The following is a 12,483-nucleotide window of genomic DNA, read 5'->3' on the forward strand; positions in this document are numbered from 1 at the left end:
TGCCGGCATGGGTGAGCGGTGAGTTGTGGGAGTGAGCAGGGGGGAGCTGGGGGGAAGAGAGGGAGAGAGAGATCTCCCCTCCGTCCCCCCCCCCCCCCCCCCCCCCCGCTCTCCCCCGCCGCTCCCCAGCCCCTGCCGCTACCCGAATCTTTTCTTCCGAGCGGGCAGGTACTCGCTAAGGACAATGCTCGCTCGAGTAATTGCCCTTAGCGAGTATGCTCGCTCATCTCTATTTAACACAATGCCACATTTTGTACGTAACATATACAGTTGCATGAAAAAGTAAATCTTTGAAACCTTGAAATTACCTGGATTTCTGCATTGCTTACAAAGAAAATGGAGTCTCGTTGTAACCTAAGTCACAAATATACAAAAAAGATAAACTAACTAAATTTACATTGAGTAAGTATCCATAGTGCAGGGAGGAAAAGTAAGTAACCTTCTGTGTTAATGACTTTTCCAACACCAAATGGGCATCAAGTCTTACAATTAAAGAGATGAGACCGGAACTGTGTGTTTCACGGGTATTTAACCTATTAGATAACGGCACACGAAGCCTGGTTATTGACAAATCTGTCCTTCTCAAGAAAGATATGTTGGTATGAGCCACCAATAGTGCAGGGAACTACAACACAGCTCCATTCACGTAAAGCCTCTATGCAGTGAAAAACAAGAAGGGGGGATGCATTGCTAGATTAGTACTGGAGCCCTTAATTCTAAGTATTTGAGGGGGCCCCAGAGGTTGGCCTCCAGGGATCATTAAGTAATGGCATATCCTATGCTGTCACTTCACAAGCTGTGAATACTCCTTTAAAGAGAGTCTGTAACAACCAGTGCAAACTACTACTTGAATAGTGTCCATCATGCTACTGTAATGCTGTGTGTACTATGATAAGCAGTGCATACCTGTGCATTGATTGGTTGAGCAAGATCAAACAGCTATCATACCAACACTAGTAGAGTGAGCAGGCAACCCCTATTCAGAGGCTGTTGAGTGAGTGTGGTGGCAACCACAGGCACCATTTAAGTAGATGCCCTAGCTTAAAGGGAATTCTGCTAAACTAAGCTATCAACCATCAGGTTGATAGTAGTAGTAACAATGCTATTACAGGTATTAAAAATTAGTAGAAAAAAGTAAAAAATTATATATATAAAATATATTTTTCCAAAGTTAAACTAAATTTGTTTATCTGTTTCAATATATTTATAATACTCCATCATTCTGCTGTTGTGGGGGTATTTTGTTGCATTCTCAGTTACAATGTATACACTTTCAGTGTTAAACAGTAGAATGTTTGTATAGATTAGGATACATTGAAAGTCTGTTCATTGTGCAGACTCCTTTATGTAGGTGGAATTGTTATTTCTACATGGTTGAGCAAGTATGCCTGGAGGTTTTTAGAAATAAAAAAATCTCAAAAAAGACCCTCTGGAGCTGGAAATCTGTCTGTTTCTTCCCATGGGGTCAGTTGGCACAGAGTGAGACTGACACAGTTTTTATTTTTCTTTCAAGTCCGTTTCACTTCACCAAGAAGCAAAACAGGCGAATCTCAGCCTCGTGGGGTTTTTGTTAACAGTTTTACACTAAAAATGCAAACCATCCATTGTAGATTAGTGGCTTAATTTTAACAGCTGGATGTTTTCTCTAAGAACTCAGCTGTATGTCAATGTGTTTGCCAACTACAGAGTAAATATAGATTTTGTTCTGGGCTTTTGTAGGTAATAATTTGGAATTGCACTTTGTCCTAAACTTTCCAACTTTTATTTAAAGAATATTTTTACCTTTTCTGGAATCTTAGATTATAGAATATTATTTGCACTTAGATTTCGTTTTACATGTACATAAAAAGAATACTATCCTTGGAACATATTTTATCTTGTGATTCAGCATGAAATGAGTGTTAAATGTGAACAATATTGTGCACCACTCACTGACATTTTCTTGTTGTCGAAAAATAAAATCGATCTTGATTAGGGATGAGCGAGCGTACTCGGAAAAGCACTACTCGCTCGAGTAATTTGCTTTATCCGAGTATCGCTGTGCTCGTCCCTGAAGATTCGGGTGCCGGCACGGAGCGGGGAGCTGCAGGGGAGAGCGGGCAGGAACGGAGGGGAGATCTTTCTCTCCCTCTCTCCCGCCCGCTCTCCCCTGCTCCCCGCTGCGACTCACCTGTCAGCCGCAGCGGCACCCGAATCTTCAGGGGCGAGCACAGCGATACTCGGATAAAGCAAATTACTTGAGTGAGTAGTGCTTTTCTGAGTACGCTCGCTCATCTCTAATCTTGATCTATCGATCTATATATTTTTCCTTACGGCTGTCTGCCTTCATAAAGGCTGGACTGACTATCTATTATTTAAATTTTCAATAGAAAAATAACAGGGGTAAGAGAATAATAGGTCAGAAACGATGACAAAGGCGAAGAAGGAAAATAAAAAATAAAAAAGCGCTCCATAGCACTGCCTCACCCTAAATTGCTTCCCTCATCTCAATTCACCACCCAGCCCACGCCCTCCGCTCTGCTAACAAAACCAGACTGAGTGCCCCTTTAATTTGAACCTCTCATTCCCGCCTCCAAGACTTCTCCAGAGCAGCACCGGTCCTCTGAAACGCGCTACCAAAAAATATCCAGGCAATCACTGACACACTAAACTTCAGGCATGCTCTAAAAATGTACCTCTTCAGGGAGGCAAACCATATCCCCTAAACCAAACCCCTCGGTACTCCACCTGATAACATGCTTCCTGTACCACAGACTGCAATCTCTGCTAGCCGTAATCAACCGCCCCCTGCAGTCATACCGATTCAGCCACTATACGGTCTGACCATTGTCTATGTGTATAGCATCTCTCACTCACCACCTCGCCATACCATGCACATCTCCAGCCCCTTTACCTTCTGTATCACCCCATTATTTATAGTATGTAAGCTCATTGGAGAAGACCTGCACCCCTAATGTCTCCATCAATTGATTACTTCATGTAACCGTTGCCTTGTGTTATTTCCCCTGTATTGTAAACGCTGCGGAATATGTTGGCGCTATATAAATGAAGATTATTATTATTATAAAAACTAAATGTTTAGGACTGCACCATATGAAAAGAGGAAGTGCAAATAAAAAGTACAGACTATGAAATACTACCGGGCTAGAGAAGATATCTCATATCATATTAGAAGTGCCTACATGAACAGACTTGGGACAATGTGAAAATGGTTACGGCTGTAAATATTCCATGGAATATGTTTAGACAGAAATTAACATGCAGGTTTTTCTGAAGCCCAAGGCAGACACAATGCATTTGAGGGTTTCATAGCCAAATTTAGTATAAAGCCCTACTTGAGATTCAGCCAATCAAAAAGGCTCTGGGCATCGGAAAATGATCACATTCAGATTGCCAAGCTCTTATGGATGAATAATAATTTGTCAGATAGCAAAAAGCACAGTGGCTAATGACAGACTAATGTCTAATCAATTACATTAACGTTGCTATTTGAAGGACCGTAGGCAATATATATTTGTTTGCAGATTGAACTGATTTCAGCTAAATCCACCAAGACTTTGCTATTTAGAAGGCTGGCAATTTTTTGCTTAGTTTCTGATGTCTGAAAAAAATGATATTTTTTCGGTCTTAATTCTGTTGCAAGACACCTGGTAGACACACATCACTACACCTTCCCAAGGATTATTATCCAGTTTGCCCAAGGTGAATGTGGTTGATAATGGGGATACAGATCATTTAAAAGCAGCCCTCCAAGCTGCCATATACTAAGGCGTAGTTACCTCAGTATAGATGGGAACGTTAAGGGTGCTTTCACACAAGTTGAATATTTGCGCAATCCTTACCTAAAGACGCAGCCTAAGGCTTAAACACACAAATGTGTTTTAGTCCCGCTATGCAGCCATGATTATCAGACGTATAATGGGACAAAACAAAACCACTGATTTCAATTGATTTCAGTGGTTTCGTTTTCACTATCCGGATTCTCACCTGTTAGTTGTAGGGGTGAGAAAAGCTAGGACTTGCCCTATCTTTCCCACACATAGTATTAAAGGGGTTCTGACATCAAAAATAAAAAATTGTACTCACCTTGCCTGGCCTGGCCCGATCGCCTGGCATGTCTACTCCAGCCGGCATCTTCTTCTGTGCCTTTAAAGCAGAGCAGGAGCAGTCAAAAAGCCCGCTTCCTGCTCTGGTCCGTCCGTCAGGCACTTCCGAGGTGAACGGACGGACCGCCCACAGCAAGCACGTCACAAGCAGTGCTTGCTGTGGGCGGCCCGTCCGTCCTGCTGAACTCCGGAGTGTTGCGCATGCGCAGTGGAGACGCAGCCCGTCCTGACTCCTGTCAGAGGGCACCTCTCCACTGCGCATGCGCGCGATCCCGGAGCGGCGCGGCTCGTAGAGGAAGAAGACTGCCTGCCGGGAGATGACCCCCCCAATATCAACAACAACAGAAGAACAGGTAAGTATTATGTTTTTATGCTTTAGCAGCCATTAAACCATGGGTTCCCTGGGTCCATTAGGCACACCAGGGAACAATGGCTGCTAAAGCATAAAAACATTATTTGTGTCAGAACCCCTTTAACTATGTACGGAAAAGATAGGGCAGGACTTATCATTCCCATTGCTTTTCTCCAACTTCTGCGCTATGGCGCAGAGTTGGAATGGCCATTGAGGAAAGAAAAACCTCATTCATGAGCAACTATGCTCTGTACCAGCAAGCATAGTTGCACATACGACCATCTAAAAGTGTCCTCAATCTGCTGATTTGGAGTTCTACTCTACAAGGGTGGTTTCACGTGGCCGTATGCGCTACTATGCTCACCACTACGGAGCGTAGTTGTACATGATCGGGTTTTTAAGTAAAATAAGTACTGCGCAATCTTTCCTGCACGTAGTTGATACTATTTTAGCACAGACAAGTGTATGCGCACATACGCTTGCCTCAGCACAACATATTTGCTCAGTGAACGAGGTTTGATGAGGTAGAATTGTGTGCATTTCTGCGCATAGGAATATACTTTTTGCACAAGAAAGGCCAGTTTAAACACATGCGTCACCCACCCTTTCTGTAGATTAAAAGGCCATTTAACCTAATTAGGTCCAAATGTGTTCTTTCTTCACAGAATTGTGCAGCGTATTCAGCATTTACGTGCATATTGAGTGTGTACTTGCAAACCTCCGAAAGACTTTTATTGGGGCCCTTTTTGCACAATTAGCAGGATAGAGCAGTACCTATTTTTTTGCATGCACAAAATGTGCACACAAAACACGATCATGAAAATAAATCCATTGGCATCAATCGTTTCTATTCTCTATGCATTGCACACATATATTTCAATGGGATGAAACTGAAAGGGAGGAGACACAGATTAGATATTAGAGAAAACTTTCTGACAGTGAGGGTGATCAATGAGTGCAACAGGTTACCACGGGAGGTGGTGAGTTCTCCTTCAATGGTAGTCTTCAAACAAAGGCAGGACAAATATCTGTCTGGGATGATTTAGTGAATCCTGCACTGAGCAGGGGGGTGGACCCAATGACAAGTGCTTTGAGCGGCTACAATTCCTGCTTCTAAACGCTTCTATAGGAAGCAATTGTATCCTATAGAAGCGCTTTCTGTGCGCTCTTAACCAACACACCCACAGCGCCCATGTGAAACAGCCCTTAGGTGCAGATTGAAGAAATATTCTGTTGCATGAAAGCACCCTAACTCATGATCATCTTTTTCTCACTATTAATTTAGTACTCTGTACTTTGTCAACATTCTGCCCTTACTGTGATGAAAATCTGGTCTCCATGAGTTCTCGGTGAGCCTATATACAGCAGCCAATCAGAGGAGGCAGAGCTACAGGGGAGGGAAAGAGCAGAAACCTGAATTGATGATGAGACTGGGTCTGTCTTCCTGAACCAATGATAAGGCAGGGGTGTGTCTCAGACTACCTGTAGATGCTGTAGATAAACTGTTGCCACAGATCACATCTCTGTACTAATGGAGCTGAGCTAAAAAAACAGCCAAAGAACAAGATCTTAGGAAAATAAATAGTAGGTAGTCATCCTATGCAATTACTGACTTACATATCATTTTCAGCTTCCGACTGGATAATAGCTTTATGTTCTCGCAAAACTTTACCTGACTATGATTCAATGGCTAGATTTAGAACATCTGTGTCTTGAGCCTTTTATTCATAAACCCACTAATAGTAACATAGGCTTCTAGGCTCATAAAGAATAAATAAAATGTATTCAGATAACTTTATTGACATATAAAAAGTAAATTAAATAGAATTTTTCTTACCCAAATGTATATTATCACGTATGTATCCAGATAGAGTTGACCTTCAGTACCAGTAGTTGTACATATGGATGAATACTAGAGATGAGCGAGCATACTCATCCGAGCTTGATGCTTGTTCGAGTATTAGGGTGCTCGAGATGCTTGTTACTCGAGACGAGCACCACACGGTACTCGTCTCGATTAAACGAGCACTGACCATTGAATTCAATGGAGCTGGCAATACAGCCAGCTCCATTGAAAGCAATGGGCTGCCAGTGATCTCAGGATGAATTTTCGGGAAGGGCTTAAAAATATAAGCCCTTACCTGAAAATCATCCTAAAATGTGTAAAAATAAAAAAATAAAAATATGTCAGCATAAAGATCATTCTCCTCTGCCATAGCTGTGACAGCTGTGGCAGAGAAGAACAATGTTAGCCCATTGAATTCAATGGAGCCGGCAATACAGCCGGCTCCATTGAAAGCAATGGGCTGCCGGAGAGCGCGGGAGTGAACCCCCCCCCCCCCCCCCCGCACTGTGAGCATAAAGATCGTTCTCCTCTGCCACAGCTGTAACAGCTGTGGCAGAGAAGAATGATGTTAGCCCATTGAATTCAATGGAGCCGACAATACAGCCGGCTCCATTGAAAGCAATGCGCTGCGGGCGATCACGGGATGAATTGTCGGGAAGGGGTTAAATATATAAGCCCTTCCCTGCAATTCATCCTGAAATGTGTAAAAATAAAAAATATATATATACTCACCTTTCCGCTGCAGCCGGAGTTCAGCTGCGGCCGCCGGCAGTTCTCCTGAACTGCTTCTCTATACTATTCAGCAGCCGGGGCTTTAATCTGATTGGTCCCGCTGAGCCAATGAGAGGCAGCAGTCACTCACCCATTCATGAATTCATGAATGGGTGTGTGAGTGAGACCTGCCTCTGATTGGTCAGGCTGTGACCAATCAGAGGCAGCTCATTCAGCAGGCGGGGATTTTAAATCCCCGCCTGCTGAATACTACAGATTGCAGTTCAGAGAACTGCCACCGGCCGCCGCTGAACTCCGTCTGCCTGGACCGGGTGAGTATATATATATTTTTTATTTTTACACATTTCTGGATGAATTGCAGGGAAGGGCTTATATATTTAAGCCCTTCCCGAAAATTCATCCCGCGATCGCCCGCAGCGCATTGCTTTCAATGGAGCCGGCTGTATTGCCGGCTCCATTGAATTCAATGGGCTAACATCGTTCTTCTCTTCCACAGCTGTTACAGCTGTGGCAGAGGAGAACGATCTTTATGCTGACAGTGCGGGGGGGGGGGCGCTCTTGCTGCTATTGTGGCTTAATAGTGGGACCTGGGAACTTGAGATGCAGCCCACCATGTAGCCCCTCGCCTGCTCTATCCGTTTCTGTGTCGTTCCCATCACTTTTGTGAATTTCCCAGATTTTCACAAATGAAAACCTTAGCGAGCATCGGCGATATACAAAAATGCTCGAGTCGCTCATTGACTTTAATGGGGTTCATTACTCGAAAGGAACCCTCGAGCATCGCGGGAAGTTCGACTCGAGTAACGAGCACTCGAGCATTTTGGTGCTCGCTCATCTCTAATGAATACTACACATAGTAGTTACACATACCGATGAGCCATTAGTAAAGAATACAGATGACAAAAAGCACGCTGGAGTGTCATAGCTCTTTCATTCAGCTGATTAGAGGGGACCATCACTGATCCGAAAATTATATATATATATATATATATATATATATATATATATATATATCCTCTTTAATTTGTCCAAACACTTGTAACATTCCTTTTTGCCTATGTCACATAACTTTATCATCTCCAGTCTGTACATCGGACTAAAGGTGAAAATTCTTTGATCATATACATTACAAAATTGCATGACCGAGCAGTGTAAATATTATGTACGTGGCACACCACTCAATGCATATTTAAATCTTTCCCAAATTCATCTGGGTAAAGAACCATTGAATATTCTTATAATAGAGTTAATTACAAAAGAGAAAGCTGACAAGTATTTAATAGAGATTACTGCAACAACTATAATACGAAATATAGGCATGTGCATCTTGTGCCTAATGGAAAATCCAATTATAGTGATAGGATAGCTTGGTAGTATGTTAAGAGGTAAGTGATAATAGATGTATTTAAAAGACCACTTAATCTAACCTATAAAGTGACATACCAGGACCTACTACTAAATGCACAACTATATGTGCTACAAATGCATGCTGCAGTCAATGAACATGAAGAGAGACCTACAGTACGGTGTAGGCCCGTCAGCCTATGCGTTTTGGCCAAAATGCAGTACCAACACCCGCATTTTATTAGTATGCATTAGTACTTTTGTATGTAGTTTGCTAGTTGGTGGGGGAGCCCAAGATGTCAGCCAGTGTGGCCCACTTTAGAGATACAGGGCAACCCGCTGTTGTATCAGCCAGGGTTGATATCCTGTATGGTGGGTCACCACCCATCTATGGCTGACATCTTTGGTATCGTTCACATGTGCAGGCTATTAGTATATGCAGTCACTCCTCCCCAATCTGAGCTGGGTTGAGTGGGTGACTGCATATTAGCCTGCCAGGAACAAGCTGCTCCTCCACTTTATTGTCTGGCTGACTGCATATCTCCAGGGCTTACGGCCATTGCGCCTGCCCTACGGCGATTGTGCCGATGGCGATTGTGCCTGCCTTATGGCGATCGTGCCTATGGCGACCGTGTCTGCTTTGCAGACCTTCAGGTATTGTATTTTTGACTTTTTCTGTGAATGGTGTATGCACATTAGACTTACTGTTAGCAATCCGACACTATAGTCTGCATGATGACTGCTTAAACAGAACAATAGATTGCAGCCCACCCCAAGAAATGCAGGTAGTATATCATCCCTTCTACAGCATACAGTAGACGCTAATATGGATTTCTTGTAAGGTATTTTAGCTTAAGTGTTTCTTTAAGGAGATATCTGCAATTTATTCTACTAACGAAAGGGAAAAATCATTAATTAAAGTTTGGTATCACTTGCTGCTTTGTATGTATTGGCGAATGCCATCAATACTCTGAGCTGTTCGGTACAATAACAGATTTGTCATTGTTGTCTATTAGAAAATAAAAATCCATGGGTTTCATTATACTTGTGGGATTTTTTTTTTCACTTCTTTTCCGCAGTATTGTCATTGCTTTATTACAGTGCTGTATCTGATTGTTGTGACCTTACACTCATTAACATTACTCCCGCTGCAGGAGTTTATTCTGGTACTTTTGAGCCACATGACCTCTACAGGAATAAAGCAAAGGCCACCAGCGACATTCTGTTCAAGGGGAATCGATTAAGCAAAGAGCTGACAAATCTCTCATATTAAGCACTTTGACAGCTTGCAGCTTCCTGCACATATTCAATTCATAGTTATATCACCTACTTTAATACACAGCTTTTACCCTTTTTTTTCCTATACAATGATGCTGCCGGCATAGAAAATGGAAATTTTACAGGATTGGAGCTAAGCAAATAAATAACGTAAAGCTCTGCAATTTCGTATTCGCTTAACAAATCTGTCACTCAGATTCCCATGGTATCCAGGCTGTAACATATAAACTACATCACATTATGGCTGACAGCATTTCCCTGAATTAATTCGGCGATTCTTTGTTTATATGCCTGGTTTGATTGAATTTTTTTTTCTTCCTTTAAAATGTCTTATTTTATTTTCTTAGTTTGGGACACCTGTCTTAATAGAAAATATCGCCGAAGAGCTTGATCCAATCTTGGAGCCTGTACTGCTGAGACAGACATTTAAACAGAATGGAGTGGAATACATCCGGCTGGGGGAGTCTGTTATTCATTACAGCAGGGATTTTAAACTCTATATGACCACCCGCCTCCGAAATCCTCATTACCTTCCCGAAGTGTCTGTCAAAGTATGTTTTCCTCCTGTTATCCACTGAACAAGGAAATTATAGGAATTAGTAAAATTGGTAGAAATGCAAATACATTGGGGATAATGAATGAAGTACTGTGAAGTTATAATTGGACTGTGGAATTGTTTTCCCAATTCTAATAGTATTATTCTCGTATTTATGTGGATGTCAAAATAATACAGCTGTGCAATAGCACAGACAGGATGTGAGAGGATTTTTTTCTAATTAGATTTTAGAGCTGGTATTGCTTTTCACAGCTAGCTGCTTCTTTTAGCAGATAATGCAAGGAAAACATGATCATTTACCAAAGGCTAGATATATGGGCTTGTGTGGATACACATTAAGAAGCTGTATTATTTAACAATGTAACACTTTATTAATATATAGGATACGTTATAGTCAGGGGAGCTGCCAATGGTTAAGCCACTCTATTTTTAGGTCAAGAGGGGTGTCGTCTCTACTTAAGGAGAACACCCAAAAAGTGTATGAGGACACCTAGGGGTGAGTGGGTTGGGGGATGACATCATCTCTCCCCAAGGAAAGCACCCAGAAGGGGTTTGAGAAGACACCTGGAAGGTGAGTGAGGAGACTTGTAAGGCCATGCATGCTCCTCTGGGTAATTTACGCAATTTGCACTCTGTTTATAAACATGGTGACACCAGGCATGTTTTATAATATCATCCCCAATTCGTAGGGGTTTGATTGGTAGGTTCCTCAGAATCAATGGCACTGTGGCTCCTTCACAGCTTTCCCCACACAACTTTAGTCTAGTTCATCTAAAGTGTAAGTGAATGCAAAGCAAGCGGAATTATTCCGCAATACGCACCTATGGATATGGAAAATTCTGCACGGAAACCCACAGTTTCTGGTGACTTGATTCTGGTAGCAATTCCGCATCAAAATCTGCATGTAGATCCGTGGGTTTTGTAGTGGAATTCTGTAGCGGCAGATTAAGCCCTTCTTAAGGCCTCCTTCATATGGGCAACACAGCATCGCCGCAAGGAAATCGCAGCGATATCGCATCGCTGCATCGTGCGATATCGCTGTGATACCGTGATTTTGCGGCACTACAAAGTTGCGCAATTTTGTAGCATCACATGCGAGGAGTTTTGGGGGTGGCTTGAAATATAAGCCCTACCCCAAAAATAAGCTGTAACTGAAAAAAAAGAAAAGGATACATCACCCCTCCCGCACTGTCTGTGGCGCCACAGCAGCTTCTCCCCAGGTCCTGGCACTGATCATCTTCTAGTCGGGGACTGAAAACTCCCCTGCTGCTGGAAGCCCTGGTTGTGATTGGCTGACGCTTAGCCAATCACAGGCAGTGCTCGATGAATGGCTGTGATTGATCACAGCCAGGACTTTCAGGAGGTCTGGATTTTTCAATCCCCGGCCAGAAGATGAAAAAGAGAAGCAGTGCAGGGACCCAGGGAGAAACTGCGGCGGGGGCAGAGAGTGCTTCTAAGGTGGTGTATGTCTTTTTTTTATTTTTTTCCTGCCGCTAGGGCTTAGATTATAGCTTTGGCAGTAGGATTTCCTACTGTCAAAGTTGCATTGCACCACACGAAAATCGCGCTTTTGTGCGATGCAACAGGGAGCAAGGCTCCATAGGGAAACACGGGCTACAAAACCTCACGTCGCGTGCATATCGCCGGGCCCGCAAGGTTTTTATGTCGGGTTGTTGCATGCTACAAAACATCACATGTGTGAAGGAACCCATAGGAAAGCATGGGCTTCTTAACCCTTTCCAATCCACTGTCTGACCTCTAAAGACATTCTGATTGAAGGCTGTACAGCTCCGATGTCAGAAAACGTCCGGCAGAGTATTGTTACTGTAGATTACTGGCCGCTCTGTTGTTGGGGGGCCTCTCCGGCATGTCACATACTGCAGTACTGGCTCTAGCCAGCAGATGGCGCCATTGTATAATAGCAGAAAGAGAAGGCCCCCTAGGGAACTCTGAATCCAAAATTGGATTGCAAAGGGTTAAACATGTGATTTGTAGCATTGTAGCAACATGACAAAATCGCGCGACTTTGTCACCTGTGTGAAGGAGGCCTAAGGTATGTTTTTGTACTCGGAAAATCTGCTGTTGGAACTATAACCATTAAAACCCATAGATTTCAATGGGTGCACTCACATTGTCTGAATTCCTGTGCGATTGTTCGCCGCTGACGAAAATATGTGACATACTCAATTTTGGACCGCATTTACGCACCAGAGGCTCCATAAGAGTCTATGGTGTGCGCAAATGCACCCTTGTCCTGAACGAAATTGAA

The 12,483-nt window shown here is 43.0% G+C and overlaps 1 protein-coding gene across 1 annotated transcript in view; it reads left to right on the top strand.

The window, feature by feature from the left end:
* LOC136610023 (dynein axonemal heavy chain 3-like) overlaps positions 1-12,483 on the top strand; it is a 1,175,415-nt gene that overhangs the window by 986,814 nt on the left and 176,118 nt on the right. Inside the window, exon 67 of the mRNA XM_066589293.1 lies at positions 10,006-10,209. Coding sequence (XP_066445390.1) covers positions 10,006-10,209 — 204 coding nt within the window. The remainder of the gene's footprint in view (positions 1-10,005; positions 10,210-12,483) is intronic.

This window comes from Eleutherodactylus coqui, chromosome 2 (assembly GCF_035609145.1).
Source record: "Eleutherodactylus coqui strain aEleCoq1 chromosome 2, aEleCoq1.hap1, whole genome shotgun sequence".
In the NCBI taxonomy this organism is placed as follows: domain Eukaryota; kingdom Metazoa; phylum Chordata; class Amphibia; order Anura; family Eleutherodactylidae; genus Eleutherodactylus; species Eleutherodactylus coqui.